Below are 19,153 nucleotides of genomic sequence, written 5' to 3'. Positions count from 1 at the left end.
TTTCCTCTCATTCCCACTCCTTCCTTCTTCAGATTTGCTTTCTTCTCCCTTCCTCCCAACCTACCCCCACACACACTTTCCACAGAAACATAGTCACCACAATCACATAAACCATTCCATTTTGTAAAGTTGGTTCTACTCAGATGCAAAAAGACATGACAGTTGGAATAAGCCGGGACAAATAAATCTGCTCCTTGTTTTCCTTCCCACTCCTTTTTACTCACCATGGATAATTTGTATTTATTCCAATTTAAGGAAATTTTAAATATTCTGATAATGGGATTTTCTATATGGAAATGTCTCATATTTTCTCTCTCTGAATTAAATGTGAAGAATAATCATTAACATATATGTTCCCTAAAGTCAGCTTGACACAACAAAAATGAATTCAAGAATGGAAATAAATAACTGGGTAATATAAACGAAAATTTACATGTTTATCTAGAATATTTTAGAAAATCTCCTCAATTTTTAACTTTCCTCTTATTTTAAGACATTACCCACAAAGCATGTCACTTTATCAGGGTAAAAGCTAAATGTAAAAGTCACCCTGAAGCCTATTCTTTTTAGGTATTCACAAGAGGTAGCTGCCTGACCTTTTGATATAAGATGCTAATTAACATAGAGCTAATGAATATTTGGTAGCAGATACTGTCAGTTCCCCATTTTTTAATCCATGATAAACTCTTCTTGTAAATCTTTTGGGGTCTCCTCTTATCATCTATGTTGATATTCCAAAGACAGCTTTAACATGAAAATAACTACTAATAAATAATTAAGATAGGAAAGGAATAGCTTCTAAAGTGTAAAAACACCTAATAGAACGCTGAAAATCTTTGGATTACCAGTTGCTTATGTATTTGACCTACCGCTATTGCAACCATCTGCAGGGTAGGTCTAACGATAGAATATAACCCAAAAATTGTTTTTAATCTAGAAGGTGTCAGGGTGGGAAGAAGCCCCATGAGGGCAAAATGTGCAAAGAACACTATGTGCTCTACTCTACATTTTCTCAGCCAGCTCAACACTCACTATATTGCATTTGGTTTTACTACTGCACATAAAATGGAGTAGTTTTATGAATATGTTTGCCGAAGGTATTTTTATGTTAAATTTCTTTTTATAAACTTCTAGGTTGAAATAAACCTAAAACGATATCCAACTCCTTACCCAGAGGATTTAAAGAATATGGTAAAATCTGTACAAAATCTGGTGGGTAAGCCAAGCCATGGAGTGCGTGTTGAGAATTCAAATCCAACTGCTAACACGGAGCAAACTGTGAAAGAAAAATATGAACACAAGTGGCCTGTAGCCCCAAAGGAGATAACAGTGGAGGTATTTCAAGGTTATTGGTAATTGCCAGTGTGGTTTGGATTTTTTGGAATTACTAAATTATATGGTTTTTTTAACTGATTAGATCTTCTCTGATAAGTGCATTTTTTCCCCTGAAATACAAATGAGTCTCTCTACTTTTTCAAACTATGGGGGTTGCATTTAATCAATTATAGGTAAATGACACCCTCATGGTCTGAAATTATTAATACAGCTCCAAAAGTTCCAATACACACAGAAGGAATAACTTGCTCACTCACCTAGGCCTGGCCAGTAAGTGCGTTATATCATTTTCACTATACTCTTTTGGCTACCCCAAACTTTTATTGTATGAGTCATTAGAAAAGACTAAATGAAGATTTTTTTTTTTTAACTCTGCAAATCTCAGTAAAATTCTCGATCAGATTCAGAGCCATTTTTTGTTTGTTTCTGTGTTTAGATTAAAACCTTTATAAGAAACACTAAACACGACAAAGAGGAGATAAGTTTGAAATTTAGCTTTTCTAGATCTAGCCTTGTGAAACTTAATTCCTATATTTTAGGATAAACTAGATGTTCATCCTTACCCATTTGTGTGGTCTGAAAAGAATTCAACTACATTTATGCCACCTCTGTACTATCTCATCCACTCTTCAGCTAACTTGGTTATCACCTTTTTATTTTCATTAGAGACATACCTGGTATGAGTACATCTAGAAGTTACTATACCTACTTCTCAAAAATCTAAGTTCGTGAAACTCTTTTACAAATCTGCATTTCACAGCGTCAATTTGTTGCACTGATTAAACACCAACTGTATATTTAGCACTGTGCTAAACACTGTGAGAGAGAGAAAAGAAATATAAAATGTGCACACAGTCGCCAACTAATTTAGAGCCTTGCCAGGTAAAATTACCACAGATGCAGTGATTAGAGAACACAGTATCTGAACTATGATCGCCTGATTAGTTGTGAGATGGAGAATACAATATTACTTTAAGAAATTGGAGAGAGACCTGATCACTGCCACTCAATTAAAAAGTTGTGTGAAACAGTTTAAGGTTGCAGTGCATATTGAAAATGGGGTGCTTCTTTTAAAGTCGAAAGAGAGGAAGTCATTCCAGACAAAGGGAAAAAACATTGAGCAAAAGTAAGCACGGTGTGAATACCTGCCAGTGGAGGGATCAGCCTGCACCAGAAAAGAAGATTACAGCTTGGTATCCAGGGAGGAAAACTTAGGTAAATACTCATTTCCCTTCTTTTAGGGGGATTTTTGCAAAATAAGCAAATGACATGAATGAAATCAATATTATTGTATTATTGTACTTTTTCCTTTTAAAATATCACAGGCGATAGAAGAGAAACAGACTTTTCTTTTATCTCTAAGACACTGCAATAATATAAAAAGGCACAAAGCCGACATTTAGGAGTACACACTAAATACAACTACACTTCATATTTAAACCTCATGCAATCACAGTTTAACATTAAAATAATTGTGAGGTCATGCTAACCCATAAACTGAGTGATTTTACTTTAAATAAGAAGATTCTAAAATTGCTTAATACAGGGTTAGGATAGGTGAAGCAAGGAAAAGATGGTTTGGGCCATAAATTTAGTGATAACCCTACTAGAGAAAATAAATCTTAAAATTATTCCAAAAGCATTTAAAACTAGAAAAATCCAAAATTAAATTTAATGTTTCTTCCCCAAATTTGCTTCTGCTCCTATATGCCCAGTCTTGATCTCTGCTAACACCATTATCTGTTAGCTTACTCAAACTAGAAATTGGAAGGTATCTTGATTTCTTTTTCGTTCTTTCTCTCTACTCACTGCCTCTCCAGTCACCTAATTCTATGTATTTTCATCTAAGTGTATCTCCTCAACCTCCTCAGGCCTTCAATTCTGTTCTGCATTATTATAAAAACTGTCAACTTCTTGGCTCACGTTGTCCCCAGCCCCTCATTACTTTGTCAATAAACTGGGGTTTTTTTAAAGATTTTATTTATTTATTTGACAGACAGAGATCACAAGTAGGCAGAGAGAGAAGGGGGAAGCAGGCTCCCTGCTGAGCAGAGAGCCCAATGCGGGGCTCGATCCCAGGACCCTGGGATCATGACCTGAACTGAAGGCAGAGGCCTTAACCCACTGAGCCACCCAGGCACCCCAATAAACTGTTTTTTTAAAAGATATTATTTATTTAAGAGTGAGAGAGAGCACAAGCAGGGGGAAGAACAAAGAGACAGGGACAAGCAGACTCCCTGATGAGCAGAGAGCCCAATGAGGGACTCAATTTCTGGACCCTGAGATCATGACCTGAGCCAAAGGCAGATGCTTAACTGATTGAGCTACCCAGGCACCCCAGAGAATACAAATTTTTAATTCAGTCCAGTTCAGTTAACATTTAACTGACTAAGCCACGCAGGTGCTCCTAATAATGATCTTTTTAAGGCCCAAATCTAATTTTCCCTTCTTAAAAACACTTGTTTCCTATCTAATTGAAACTCAGTCTTAAGCTTTATAATTATTTCAGTGATTTACCCCAACTTTTCTTTTTTTTTTTTTTAAAGATTTATTTATTTATTTATTTGACAGATCACAAGTAGGCAGAGAGGCAGGCAGAGAGAGAGAGAGGGAAGCAGGCTCCCTGCTGAGCAGAGAGCCTGATGTGGGACTCCATCCCAGGACCCTGGGATCATGACCCGAGCCGAAGGCAGAGGCTTTAACCCACTGAGCCACCCAGGCACCCCTACCCCAACTTTTCTTAGTTTTCTTCTTCTCCTGGCCTTTTCTCTTGAATAGAAATTTCACTGGTAATATCAATACTTTTTCTAAAATTGAGATTCTAGATCTTCTTTCCCCAACTTTTACCCATCCTAGAACAAAGCAAAGCTGTTGCTTTTTTATCACCCTCCCTTTTTGAATTGCTCACCCAGATAAAGGGGCCACACTCCATATTTTCAACTTCCAGATAAAATAAGCATAGATAGCCAAGTGTCCAGCTGATCAGTGTATATTAAGCATTTTATTGTATGTTTTGCACTTGTATGACATTTTAAAGTAATTATTTAGTTCATACTGTCAAGAATGTGGAAGAAAATATCACATATTTCATGATACATTTATCCATATGATTAAATATGGAAAACCAAGGAAAAAAGAATAAGGTAAGTAGAACAGAAGCAGAAAATGATAAGAATAAACAAGGTAAATAGATTATAAATGCAGCAGAGAAAAGGAAAAGGAAAAATAAATCAACATTTCTTGATGTCTTTCTATTTGCCAACCCTATGCCAAGAGTTTTAGCATATGTTATGCTAGACAAAGAAAACAGTGGGGAGGGGGCATATGAATAAGCAGGACAGGGAGGTATGAAGGTTGTCTTCTACCTCCATATTCCTTTATATAAGTTTTATGAAGCTTACATTTCCTTTTTCCCAGTGTCTTAGTCCATTCAGGTTGCTATAACAGAATACCATAGACTACATGGTTTATAAAGAAAAACATTTATGGGGCGCCTGGGTGGCTCAGTGGGTTAAGCCGCTGCCTTCGGCTCGGGTCATGATCTCAGGGTCCTGGGATCGAGTCCCGCATCAGGCTCTCTGCTCAGCGGGGAGCCTGCTTCCCTCTCTCTGCCTGCCTCTCTGTCTGCCTGTGGTCTCTGTCTGTCAAATAAATAAATAAAATCTTAAAAAAAAAAAAAAAAAAGAAAAACATTTATTTATCATAGTTCTGGAGGCTAAGAAGTCCAAGATCAAAGTCCTAACAGATTCAGCATTTAGTAAAGACCTACTTCCTGGTTTATAGATGGTCATCTTCTCTCTGTGACCTCACACAGTTTTGAAAGGAGATAGGGAGCTTTCTAGGGTCTCTGACAATGGCACTAATTTCATTTGTGAGGGTTCTATCCTCATGACCTAATCACCTCCCAAATGTCTCACCTCCAAATATCATCATATAGGTTTCAACTTATGAATTTTGAGGGGACACAAGCATTCAGTCTTTAGCACCCAGCTCTTTATAGGACTAGCACTTCTGCATCTTTCCAAATTTGAGTTTAAAGATGACCTCAACAGGAAGGCCTTCCCTGAGCACCATGGTCAGTAGAACCTCTGATTTCCTCTATCACATCATCCTGTTAATTCATGTTAAAGATAATGAAAACATTTATGATTATGTTGTTTATTAACTTCAGACTGAGTTTCATGAGGGCAGAAACCAGGTATGTCTTGTCTATCATTGTCTTTCTGGTGTCTAGCACAATGCCTAGTACAGAGTCAGACACAATAAATATTTGTTGAGTACATGAACAACTGATAGAGTCTAGTGTTGTAATACTGATAACGTGTCTGTCTCTTTGTCAAATTAGAAGTTAATTGAGGGAAGAACAATTTCTCTTAAGTTTTTGTCAAATTAATCATTATTGAGTGTTGGCTGCCATACCTGGTTATATTTTATCACCTATATGTTGAATAGCATGTATTTTAAAAACAACAATTTACCATATTAATATATTAATACAATATTATGAGTAAAGGCAAAATATCATGATGAAGAATATTAGGATAGTGAGGAAAGCAAGGAAAGAGGAAGGAAGGAAGGAAGGAGAATGGAATGGTAAATAAAGTTATAACTTAAAATAAGTAAAGACAAGGGGTTCTAAAAATCTTGGTATACAAATACTTAGTGCCTGAGTAATTTCGTTGCAAGGACCATGGACCAAAAAAGTACCAAAGTACCAAAGAGTTCCATTCATTAAGTATTAGGTCTGAGCAACTTCATACATATTTATGCCCTGTCCAGTGGTCATTTGAAAAATAGTGCACATAAATTTAAAGGGAAAATAATAGTTTTATTTCATGTTTAAATAACAAAACTGATTAATGAAATTTGTGCACCTGTGGGACACCACTTATCTTCTCAAACCTTGAATCATATCAGGTACTACAATTCTGTTTCACATTGATTTTCAAATAGCACTTGATTTTTGATCACAGCAACACAAAAACCCAACTTCACAAAGACTGTCATCAAAAGGAAAGTGCAATCTAATACTGAAACTGAGAGCCACCAATTCATATAGTATCTGACTGATTTCAAGTATTGCTTTGTTTCCCTCAAATTTTTAAAATAACTCATATACCCCTGTGAATTTATAACAGCATCACAGGTACCTTGGAGCACAGTTTGGGAACAAGAGGAAGTGCTTTCAAGTCTAGCAGACGTTAATTCAAATCCTGAATCTACGTTTTAACCAATATTGTGACCTTGACAAGTCATTGAAAACTGTCTGAGCTTTGCTTTGTGTATCTTTAGAAATGCAGGTAACAATAACATTTAGAGTTTTGTAGATATGAAAACAAGTATTTTTACATAGCTGCAAGCACAGTTCTTGGCAAAGAGGAAAGCTATAATTCCCTTCCCTTCCACAAGAGAATGATGTGCTAATCCTGCCCATCTGCCTTTAGTCCTTTTATGAGCCATTACTCTGCATTACAGAAAATTTCTCACCAGATACCTATTTACTATGTCCACCATGTTCATAAAGGTTCTGGACTTTTTCCTTTGTTAGGAGACTCTGCCCAATTTCTTTCTATAGAGGAAACACATCTATTTCCCGGTAATAGAGTAATTACCTTTAATTGGGTAAATGTCCTTAAATGCTTTTATTAATAAAGACCTGGACTCTTGAAAGCTCAGTCACAAGTTTTGTTCCCTCTCTCACTTCTACCTTAGGCTCCCTTTCCCTACAGCAGTGACAGCTGTGATTTAGTTTGAACCACACAAGGTCAGTGGGTTAAAGAAAAAAGAGATCATACCTTTTCTTTCCCCCTCTCTTCTGTCTCCTTACCAGAAGCAAATATGGTTCAATGTGCTTAAAATGGGACCCTCATTATATTTGACTCATGACCAATAACTTCCACTGCCTTCACCATAGAAGTAACCCCAAAAGCTTCACCCACTTTTCCGACATGAACTTAATTCCTCCAGCCTCTATAAAAGAATTTATAGAGATGAAATCAACAATTAATTTCCTTCTTTGGACAGTTAACTTGTCTGTTCTGTGAAGTCCAATTAGGAGAGGTGAGCTTTTCTTAGGGTAGACAATATAGCATACGTAGTATCACACAGAAGGCCTTCCAGTAGAACAAATCTCAGTTAAAATACTGGCTCTACCTCTCACTGAGTTTGGGAATTATGACTTTACCTCTCTGAGCCTTCAGTTCCTTAACTGTAAAACAAAGATGATGATAATGAATAACTTAAAAATGATAAATAACAGTAAAGAACTAGGTTAGCAATTAAGTAATTAACAGAGATGATACAGATTAAGTGTTGAGCATAGTAGTGCAGTAGCAGATATGTTATAGATTCTCCATAACTAATGGCATCATCATCTTCAACATCATCATCATCATTATTATCATTTTGCTCATGAAGATAAGTGTCTAACTGGGTAAGTGGGAACCCACTGTTCTTGCTTCAGTAGTGTTACTCCTCCTACATGGAGGGCCACAGAACTCTGGAGAAAAGGTGCAAAATCATGATTAGCTGATATCAGAGTCTCTTCCTAGTCACTAGAGCTCTTTTTGATTCAAAGTAGAAATTTTTGAGCAGAACAAGAGACTTGGATCCGAGTCATACCACAGCTACCATGACAAGCTCCAGCCACAGTCTTGGGAAACAAATTTGAAAATTTGATCCATACATGCAAGTTAACTTGCATACCAAATGTATAAATCATGAGGAAAACAAGGTAATGAAACCTTTAATTTACATTTCTACGCTTGTACAGCTCTTTTAGTTCTTTTGTTGACTAAAACAAAATTCTTGTACTTCAGTATCAGGTATCATAAAAATATTTCCTTTTTAAAGTATTATTTCAACAAATAAGTTACATTTGGATTCATAGAATGTTAATACTAGACAGAAAATAGCACTGATTCCATCTATTGCCTTCATCTATTACCTTCATTTTACTAACTAATTGAATAAGGTACAAAGAGGTACATTGACTTGCCCAAGATAACCTGATTAATAAATGATAAGACAGGAATGGAATAGAAATATGCCACCTTGTAATTGAATACTTTTTTATAAACCTTAACATATTTTATGACTTTTCTCAAACTTGTGTCTGCTTCTACTTAGAAATTTCTACAAAGATGTGTAAAGGCTTTTACCCTCTATTCTGTCACCTTAAAACTTTATCATAATATCTTGAAATACTTTTCAAAATCCATGAAAACAGATTTCCCTCTTCATCTCCAGAATTTCCATCAATCCTGCTGTCTTTCCTACCTCTCTTCAAATCTGGAATGGGATTTTAAATGTCTGTAATGTGCTCACAGTTGAGCTCACTAGAAGACAGCTCAATATAAGGGAAGGTTATTGGACAGGAACCTGAGAATTCTGCCTCTATGCTGGATCTGGTCTAATTATCTCTATAAGCATGGACCTTGCTGAGTTTCAAAATTCACTTGTAGGAAATGAAAGGTTCGACTAGAAATATTTTTTTAAAATAATTAACAAGTATCAGATATATATAACCAGGCTTTTCACAGGCAAATATTCTTATACAAACCTAACCAAAACCAAACCAAAAAATTGAACTTAAGCCAGGAATTAAAGAAATGGCTATTTGTAATATCCAAAGACGTGAGCCTGTCACTCACTATGTGGGACATTAAAATATATAATAAGATTTTCTGTTTGTAATTAATTAGTTAGAAAGTAGGACACATTTCATTACTATATTTTTGTGCTCAAGTATATTCTTTCGTTGATTTAATAAAATATTTCTAAATATGTTGCATTAATGTTTTAAACTAACAAGTACTAATTAATAAGAAAACTAGAAAATACTGAAAGTTAGTTTTTTTAATTCAAATTAACCTAAGGTTAAGAAAAAAAGACATAAAGATAATTGCCATGCATAAATTTCTATCACTATCTACCCATGGGCATAGACAAGACATTTTTATATGCATAAGAAAGTGAGAATTTGGTATTTTACCTCCCCCAGTGCTCTCTCACTATCTGGTTAACTGGAAATAATAATTTTAATTATAGAAGTTTAAAATTCATGGGCTTTTTTAACATGTTCATTTGTCTTTATAAAGTTATATTCTTGTACCTATGTTGCTCATTACACTCAATGAATGGATTTAGAATGAAGATTTAGCAAGCTAGATTAATAATGAGAAAACTAGAAACCTTAGGAAGAAGTCATCATAGAACTAAAGAAATTGAGGATAAAATCACTTGGGAAACAGAAGTTAAGAGGGGACTGGCAATAAAAGTAGCATTTAAAGGACCCAATTGTGCGTGAGGACAGCTGAGGATGAAAAGAAATTTAGTTTGTCAGTGATGGACTTTCCTCTTAGAACTCTTAATGGAGCTCCCCCCCTTAGATTCTTAAATTTATATGTATAACATATATATACATGTATGTATCATCTACTCACATACAGCTTATCAGAATTCGGTCCTGTGTTATAAAGATGTATCTCATCTCCCCAGCTAGATGGTAAGTCTCTGAGGGACAGGGGTGACATTTTGTCTTTCTTTGGAAACTCTACAGTTCTTTGCACAGTGCCAGGCATATATAAAGGCATTCAAAATATGTCTGATGAACAAATGGACTCATTTAAATTAGAAAAACAAAACATTTTAGTACTTACCTCAGAGAAACATGTGATTCACTTCTCCTAGTGCTCCACAGTGACCTATAGTCTAGAGCCCCATCTTTAAATCTGAGCCAAATAAAGATATTGCCATCTTGGTTAACCAATGTTTAAATGTTTACTTTCCTTGTCCTATATTATTATATCTCTCAGGATTCTTTTGTTCATCCAGCTAATGAAATGAGGATTGGGGAACTTCACCCTTCATTAGCTGAGACCCCTCTGTACCCACCCAAACTTGTTCTGCTAGGGAAGGACAAAAAAGGTAACATTGCGAACCTGATGTGGAAAATATGCCACAAATGCATGTGCATGATTAATCTCCAGTCGTAACTTATGATTCATCATAGTCTATGGAAATATTTTACAAATATATATTCCTAACATTGTTATACTATCTGTTTCTCATACTTGCTATTCTGTGTTCATTATTGTCAATGTTCATAGCATTATAACATTTTCCCCTTTACATTTCAGAATCAACTGATGAGTCTGAAGTTGACAAAACTCACTGTCTGAATAACAGTGTTTCCTCAGGCACTTACTCAGACTACTCGCCTTCCCAGGCTTCCTCAGGATCCTCTAACACGCGGGTTAAAGTGGGGTCCTTGCAGACAACAGCTAAAGATGCAGTACATAATTCTTTATGGGGTAACAGGTGTGTTTAGAATTCCCTTTTTTCTGTTCCCAAGTGCTTACTTTCAGCAACTTTTTTTTAAAAATGGGATCTTAATTTTTGAATTATATTCAGCACATGAATGGTGTAGAAGACAGATGGATGGGGAAGGTAAGCAAACACAGTCCCCCCGGGATTTCCAGGAGACGATGAATCCATTTTATACAGCAAAACCTTTGTATAAGGGAGAGATGGTAAGAGATTATCAGGTTGAGATAATAGAAGCAGAATTTTAAAAATCAGAAACCAAAAATCCTATTTGTCCAATACTTATTTATGACACACGTGGGCATCTCACTACCCCAAATGGGGTTATGGATTAAACTAAGATGCATGGAAAGCAGTTGTGTGCCTAGTACGAAGTAAATATTTAGTAAAATTTTCATTGTTATCATCATCATCATTGTCATCATCATCATCATTTTATTACCACATGCAAAAGTTAGGTTGTAAGCAAAAGTATTTACTCTTTCCAAAATGGTTCCTACCTTATTTTACTTCCATTTTACAGATAAAAATCAAAAGCCAAAGAGCATAATAAAGCGACTCAATAAGGTAGTAATTACCCAGTTCTTATTCTCTTGTTTTGTACCTTGTGGCTATGTTTTACAGTACAGGCAACAAATACAAATCATCATATGATATAGGTAGTCAATGATTATCACTCATGTTTTATTGATAATATCAGTACTGTTAGCAATACGTTCTTTGTTAACTAATGGATAACTATTTCTCCCTGTCAGTGCCCATGATAAAATTCTTAACTCTTTCACTTTATAAGTTCATTATTTGTGATAGAAGCTGAGATTAATGAGGTGCTTTGGAAGGTTCTCTCTAAATGTACAATTTTTTAATTAGCAAGAGCACTTAAAAGTCTTTCTCTCACTGATAAAAAATATATATAATTTAATGTTATTAGTGTGCAAACAGTTTAGAATAAGCCTAGAAAAATGAGCATCTTCTAGAAATACTGTGCTCACTGGTGTAAACAAACCAATGACCAAAAGTCATAATATATAATTTATATTCTAGGAAAACATGTTCCCTAAACAATGAATTCAGTGTTTTCAATACCTGGCCTTCAAATAAATGTTACTTGAAGACAATTTGGGTTCAGTGGCTATATCAAATATTTATAGGAAAGGTACTCTTGACCAGTAATAGTTTGGAAAAGTACTGAATCAGAAATTGCAGGAATGAGGACCAAGAATCGTGCGATTCTAATTATCAAACAAGTGTTAGGACCATTACTGAAGACCTATCTATTTCTTTCATTCATCTAATCATCCCACAAATATGTATTTTAATGGCTACTATGTGCCAGGCACTACGCTAGGCCTGAAGAGAAAAAAAAAAAAAAAAAAATCTCTGCCCTCAGGAGGGCAGAGGACACACGACAATACACAATAAATAAAATAGGTAAGTAAATGATATACTATGTTATAAGGTAATGATTACAAGGGGAAAATAAAAGAGCAAGGTAAAGGGGTGGATTTGGCGGGGGGGGGGGGCGGGACATGAAATAACAGTGCCACCTTAATTGTAAATGAGGTATGGATGAATGACCCGTTAAACATCCGTTAGAGGATTGTGGCACTCTGGGCTGCTTGTTCTCTTTCTGGCAAAGACTCAGCTCTTCCTCGTTTTCATATTTCTTCTTCCCACTGTCTTCACAGGATTGCACAATCTTTCCCACAGCCTCTTGATTCAAAGCCATTGCTCACCCAGCGGGAGGCTGTTCCCCCAGGGAATCTACCACAGCGTCCTGACCGGCTGCCAATGGGCGACGCCTTCACTGACAACTGGACTGACGGTTCACATTATGATAACACAGGGTTTGTTGCAGAGGAGACCACAGGCGAGAATGCCAACAACAATCCTCTCTTAAGTTCGAAATCTAGAAGCACATCTTCTCACGGACGCAGGCCTTTGATTAGGCAGGATAGGATTGTTGGTGTTCCCCTGGAACTTGAGCAGTCTACACACAGACACACGCCAGAAACAGAAGTGCCTCCTTCCAATCCTTGGCAGAATTGGACCAGAACCCCTAGTCCTTTTGAAGACAGGACCGCTTTCCCTTCCAAATTAGAGACAACCCCCACCACCAGCCCATTGCCTGAAAGGAAAGAGCATATAAAAGAATCTGCTGAAATACCTAGTCCTTTTTCTCCAGGAGTACCATGGGAGTATCACGATTCCAATCCCAACAGGAGTCTTAGCAATGTCTTTTCTCAGATCCACTGCCGCCCAGAATCATCTAAAGGTGTTATTTCCATTAGTAAAAGCACAGAGAGGCTTTCCCCACTCATGAAAGATATCAAGTCCAATAAGTTCAAAAAGTCACAGAGTATCGATGAGATTGACATTGGTACATACAAGGTGTATAATATACCATTAGAAAACTATGCTACTGGGAGTGATCACTTAGGAAGTCATGAACGGCCAGATAAAATGTTGGGACCGGAGCATGGTATGTCCAGTATGTCTCGAAGCCAGTCAGTGCCGATGCTGGATGACGAGATGCTCACTTATGGAAGTAGTAAAGGGCCACAGCAACAAAAAGCTTCCATGACCAAAAAAGTCTATCAGTTTGACCAAAGCTTCAATCCCCAAGGAGCAGTGGAAGTTAAAGCCGAGAAGAGGATACCGCCCCCCTTTCAACACAATTCCGAGTACGTGCAACAGCCCGGCAAAAACATCACCAAGGATTTGGTTAGTCCTAGAGCTTACAGAGGATACCCACCCATGGAGCAAATGTTTTCATTTTCTCAGCCATCTGTGAATGAGGATGCTGTGGTGAATGCCCAGTTTGCAAGCCAAGGTGCCAGGGCAGGCTTCCTGAGAAGAGCCGACTCCCTGGCGAGCTCCACAGAAATGGCCATGTTTAGAAGGGTCAGTGAACCTCATGAGCTGCCTCCGAGCGATAGGTACGGCAGACCTCCATATAGGGGCGGTCTGGATCGCCAAAGCAGCGTTTCAGTGACTGAGTCCCAGTTCCTGAAAAGGAATGGCAGGTATGAAGATGAACACCCTTCATATCAAGAAGTGAAAGCTCAGGCGGGAAGTTTTCCAGTTAAAAACCTTACCCAGAGGAGGCCATTGTCTGCAAGAAGCTACAGTACAGAGAGTTACGGTGCCTCCCAAACCAGGCCAGTTTCAGCTAGGCCTACTATGGCAGCTCTTTTGGAAAAAATACCATCTGACTATAACTTGGGTAACTATGGTGACAAGCCATCAGATAACAGTGATATAAAGACGAGGCCCACTCCTGTGAAGGGAGAGGAAAGCTGTGGTAAAATGCCTGCAGACTGGAGACAACAGCTGCTTAGACATATAGAAGCTAGAAGGTTAGACAGGGTATGTCTGGCATTTCTCTGTAAGAATATCCCTCCTGCCTTTAGTTTTCCTTTATTGGCATTTCTAAGCACATGTAGTGAAGCATGAACTACATGAATGAATAGATGATCAGCATTTTATTTCTCTCTCTATTGTGGGGAAATGGATCATAATAGTTTCTCGTGGATATTGTTTAATGCTCTTCGAGAGTCCATAACCTGTAGGTGAATGATTTATCAAATCTAGCCTAAATATTGTTAGTAAGAAAGAATTTGACTCTATTATGTGGGATGGTGCTTCAATTGCTTTCTAGCCATTAAGGTGGAATGCCTCTCCTAGGACACAGAACTGTTCTCTAGCGACCTAAAGATTATGATTTTTATTGAATCTATAAAAAGTGAGTATTTTGCCCCTTTCTGCACAGACTCACTTATAATAAAGTCAGGCCTAATTTGTTTATAAAATTTGCATACAGTTACTGCTATGGGACTACTAAAGTTATTACTTCTAATGAGCAATAATCTTCCCAGCAAGAAACAAAAAATAAAATAAGCAGAGATTGAATGCCCTCCTACACATTATTTGACTTAATAAAAAAAAATCCTGCCACTTAGAATGTTGATTTTTATACAAAAAGAAATGTTTAAATTCAAATCATGCTATAGGCAACAAAAATAGATGATGTCTTTATGAAGACTACAAAGGCACAAATTAGTGTGTATATTGCAACCAAAAAAAAAAAAGAAAATCCCAATTCAGTTACAGACTGAGTCACAATACAGCATGGAATCATAGTGATTGAGGAGGATAAAAATATATATAAATATATTTTGTTTCAAAGCCTAGAATTACTTTTTGTTGCCTATTTATATCTCCTTAAGAGACTGATACTTCATTTTCTAGAACTATGATCAATTGACCCTTATCGTTGAATGTACTTTATGGCTTTGGTGTAGAGGGCCTTGTGTACTCTGCATTGACCTTGGAACCTTAAGGTCCTTTTTGTCAATAGGGCCTTTTGCTCTCATTTTCTAGGGCTTAAAGACTTAGTGTGAAATAGGGATCTGGGTAATAATATACCTTTAGAAAGTTTTGCTCAATAGTTTTATTATTTTATTTGGTGTCCTGCTAAAAGCACAGGCCACGGCATTTATTATATATTTCCTTAATATTGAATTTTGTGTTTTCAGGTATAGTCTTTTTAAATAATTACATTGTTTGTAGGTCGTGTCTACATGACAAGAAAACAATTATTTTTAGGAACAAGTGAACTAACAAATGTGGGTGTGGGTGTTAGTTTTTCAATGTGGAGATTGGTTCTGCCTTGCAAACTATTTCATCAGAATGTCTGTTTCAAATAGGTGTGCTCAGTCCCATTGAAGGGAGCCTCATCAAAGCCTCATGACTGGCTGTCAGTGGGAGACACCTGGTCAGTTGTCACCATGCCTTACCTCAACTTATACCCTCCATGTAGACAGATAACTTGGAGGGCGGAAATATTTGGGGCCAAATAATACAGTACAGTTTGGGAACTCTGGCCTCGTGTAGACACGACCATACGTAACAGGGTAAGATGAACTAGTCAAGAAAGGTTATGAGAAGCTTTTCAGAGCATATGTACATGACTAGTAATTTGAGGTAAGAGAGGAGTGAGTGAAAACAAAGCATGAAAAAGAAGACAAAATGCTAAGCATTTGGTACCATCATGTATTTACTGGTTTCTCAGTAATGGTTCCTCTCCTTTGATCGGAGCTACTCCTCTAGCTGGAGCAGGAATTTGGAGAGAGGAAAATAGGACCAGGGGAGGGGGATTTAGATTGTCAGAAGTCTGCGAGCCCTGCCCGGCCCAGATCCAGAAAACTAAAAGTAAACTCATGTGTGTTTTCTATTACTGTGACAACACCTTCCTTTTCAGTTAGTTTCCATGCTTCCCCTCTTCGTTTATAGTTCCCTTAGTCTGTCTTTCATTTCCCAGAGCAATTTCAATGTATAGTCTATAGCTTCTTATTTAATTCCAAGAAATTAAGTTACCGGACAGTATTGCTTCAAGGCAGTAGATCCTGAAAGTTTGTCCTCTTATTTTCTCCAAGTAACATTTCTTTCCCCCTCTCAAGTGCATGACTGAGCTATTCGGGCTGTAGCTTACTTAGAACTTCCCAGCTACTCAAAAAAGATTAATTCAGGGTACGGAAGCAAAGACTTTTTATGTAAGACTAGTTTTGACATAGCTGTGCTTCTTAACATAGTGTTCAAAATCACACTGCACCGGAGATACGGTCTGTTTCCTTCCCAGTGAAATTTAGTTGAGGATGTAAACCTGGAAATCAAATAGTTACACTAGAAATTACAAGCCCTTTGTCCGTTCTTCATAAGAGAGAATGCCCAGAGGCCTGGACATTGGATAAGCTTAACCGCCCAAGATAATGTTGGTTAAAGATCTTGCCTGCTGTTGACCTTGGAGAGGCAGCTCCCAGTACTGCCATAGATAAAAGATGCTGTTTTCTCCTGTAGTTTAACCTCAAGGCTCATGCTTCCACAACAGAGCCCCACTGTGAGAGAATTTAAAACATGAATGCGTATGTCCGAGACTGCTACCCTTCTACAGGAGCTAAGAGGACACTACCCTGGAATAATCTTAAACTTTAAGGAATCATTCAAGTGCTAGATTGAAATGTCCGGTGTCCTTTTCAACTTTGGCATGGTGACAATGAAAGATCACTGGATGAAATAATCAAGGATCCATTACAAGTATGATTGGTAGAACAGCACACTGTCAGGAGTATAACTGTCGTTCAGTTGAGTTTAGGGAAACTGATGCTAAAAATCATTACTTTGCAAACACTGCCTTTAGACTAGAATAGCTGCCTACGGTTATTGTTCAGTAACACTCAGTTTTAAAAAGTTTATTAAGTTAATTTGTGTAAATTTTTTTTTCCCAAAATAAGAGAATTACTTAAAGGAACCAAATACTGTCAATTCCTACTTTTTTTTATGGAAGGTAGAAAGTGGAGATTGTACTAATGGAAACTATTTGATGACGGGACATACAAAGTGTTTTAATTTAAATGAAGTTCTGTAGAAGAAAAATTAACTAGCTCTCAAATCCCTGGAGTAACCTGAGATGCACCTGCTGAAAGATAGCCACAATGCAGATATCACCACAGTGCTCTATAGGTACTTAGGTATATTAGATAAATAACCTTAATAGCTCAAATCATACTTCCTTTAGTATCACTGTGAAATTTCTCCAGTTTAAAATGTAATTTTTAAGAAACAAACAAAAAAAGTCAGAAACTTTGGATCCACATACAATTTTTTTGACTGGTTTAATTAATCAGTAAATTCAGTGAGCCAATGGTCAGGTTGAATGACTTTTTTTGACCAGCTCTTTTTCTGAGTTGCTGTATTTATGTCTATCGACTGAGCAATAATGGACACTGATTTTGGCTTTAACATTGTAGTGCCTTCGTTTTAGGGCAGAATTAGAAGCTGGTATCTGTCTTTTGTATGTGTTTATCTCACAATGTGAAAGAGACCATGAGATCTGGAGCTGGCAAAATTTGATTAAGATCTCACTGTTTGAATTTTTTTTTTTTTTTAACTAATAGACTACCACAGGAGAACATTTGTCCAAAGTCACTACAATCATGATATATGAGAGATAGGTTCTATGCCCTTGAGTTAGCAGCAAATGTAAAACAGAATGTATCCTTGCTTTTTGTCTTTTCTGTAGTTTTGGATGGTACTCATTATGTGCATAACTAACACTGTTTACTGTATGCTTCTGTCTGATCAAGTGCATGTTTAAAAGAAAGTTACTGTTTGCCCGCTTAAAGTTAAATGTTATAAATTTAAACATGTTCATGTAATAATCAGTTTGTTGAGCATGTGTTCACACCCTGTCACATGATTATTTCCTCTACTCAGAATGCTGCTTACAAACACAACACAGTTAACCTTGGCATGCTGCCCTATGGAGGTATTTCAGCAATGCATGCAGGCAGAAGCATGACTTTAAACTTGCAGACTAAGTCTAAATTTGATCTACAAGAACTACCTCTTCAGAAAGTAAGTATGGACTGCCTTACATGTGTCAGCATACCAAAGCCAATTAATGTTGTTTGTTCACTTAATGTGTTTAGGCTGTACATACGACCCTGCTTATAGACTCTCCTGAGTCCAAAAAGCACAAGGGCAAATAATGTAGAGCCCAAACTCTTAGCTGCTAAACGAATATTGAGAGCTAGAATGATTCTCAGGTTCCTGCTGAACAGCTTGCTTTTTGGATTGAGCAGGTACATGGCTTTTTGAGTTGCTTTAAGGCTCATTTCCTATTACTCATTTCTTTTTCTTTTATTCTTTGTTTTCCTTTCATGTGTGTGTAGATATATAAATGTATATTTTTTTAAATGTTTTTGGAGATAGCCCTCTCTTCCCTTGCTGATGCATTCTGAGAACAGAGCTAGAAATTATTGTTGGATTTCAGCTGATCCCTTTGGAAAAGACATAGAGACCTAAATTACAATGGAAATGAAGTGGTTGGCACTCCTAAATGCTTCTTCAGCCCATTGTCTTTGTGGAAAATATCACACGGAAATAAAACCTGAGAAACAACCACGTGGCTTAGCTAGCAAATTGTTACTCATCCTAGACTAATGGAAAAGGAACACGTTAACAGGGCTTTCAATATAATTGTAGGCTCATTTGAAATAAAATATAGTGGAAGATGAAACATTTCCATTGTCGAAGGAATATTTCCGCTGTTTAATTCAGGCAAAAGTGAGAATGCACATTTTACCTGTTTAGATTGAGTAACGCCTCTATCTTAGTTATATTCTGTTAGAGGCTAATGAGTCATTTTCATGCAATACGTCATTATGACTATATTATTAATATAGTCATTAGCCTAGTAAGTTTTATGAAGAAAAACAATGCAAAGTAGGGATAACCAGAGTGACAGTAGCCTCCAAATACTTCTCTCATAATAAAATTAATGAACATGAGGAACAAATTCCCATCCCAGCAAAATGAAGGCCAAAGACCTCAAATCCATGTTTTATTGTTAAATTAGTCTTAATAACAATCCCTAACTCTGTATAGTTTTCTTCATAGTGTCATAGAGGAATAAAACCAAAGAGACATC

At 36.8% G+C, this 19,153-nt stretch overlaps 1 protein-coding gene across 5 annotated transcripts in view; it reads left to right on the top strand.

The window, feature by feature from the left end:
• The window catches only part of LRRC7 (leucine rich repeat containing 7), a 575,277-nt gene that overhangs the window by 467,650 nt on the left and 88,474 nt on the right, over positions 1-19,153 (top strand). For 3 of the 5 annotated variants that reach the window (XM_047725077.1, XM_047725078.1, XM_047725079.1), the window contains exons 18-21: positions 1,135-1,335; positions 10,152-10,263; positions 10,476-10,656; positions 12,351-14,031. In XM_047725077.1, coding sequence (XP_047581033.1) covers positions 1,135-1,335; positions 10,152-10,263; positions 10,476-10,656; positions 12,351-14,031 — 2,175 coding nt within the window. Of the gene's footprint in view, positions 1-1,134; positions 1,336-10,151; positions 10,264-10,475; positions 10,657-12,350; positions 14,032-17,937; positions 18,079-19,153 lie in introns of all 5 variants that reach the window. The other 2 variants (XM_047725083.1, XM_047725080.1) reach the window with 2 other exon arrangements.

This window comes from Lutra lutra, chromosome 4 (assembly GCF_902655055.1).
Source record: "Lutra lutra chromosome 4, mLutLut1.2, whole genome shotgun sequence".
Classification (NCBI taxonomy): domain Eukaryota; kingdom Metazoa; phylum Chordata; class Mammalia; order Carnivora; family Mustelidae; genus Lutra; species Lutra lutra.
The sequence above is the reverse complement of the archived record's forward strand: the minus strand, read 5'-3'. Positions and strand labels throughout refer to the sequence as shown.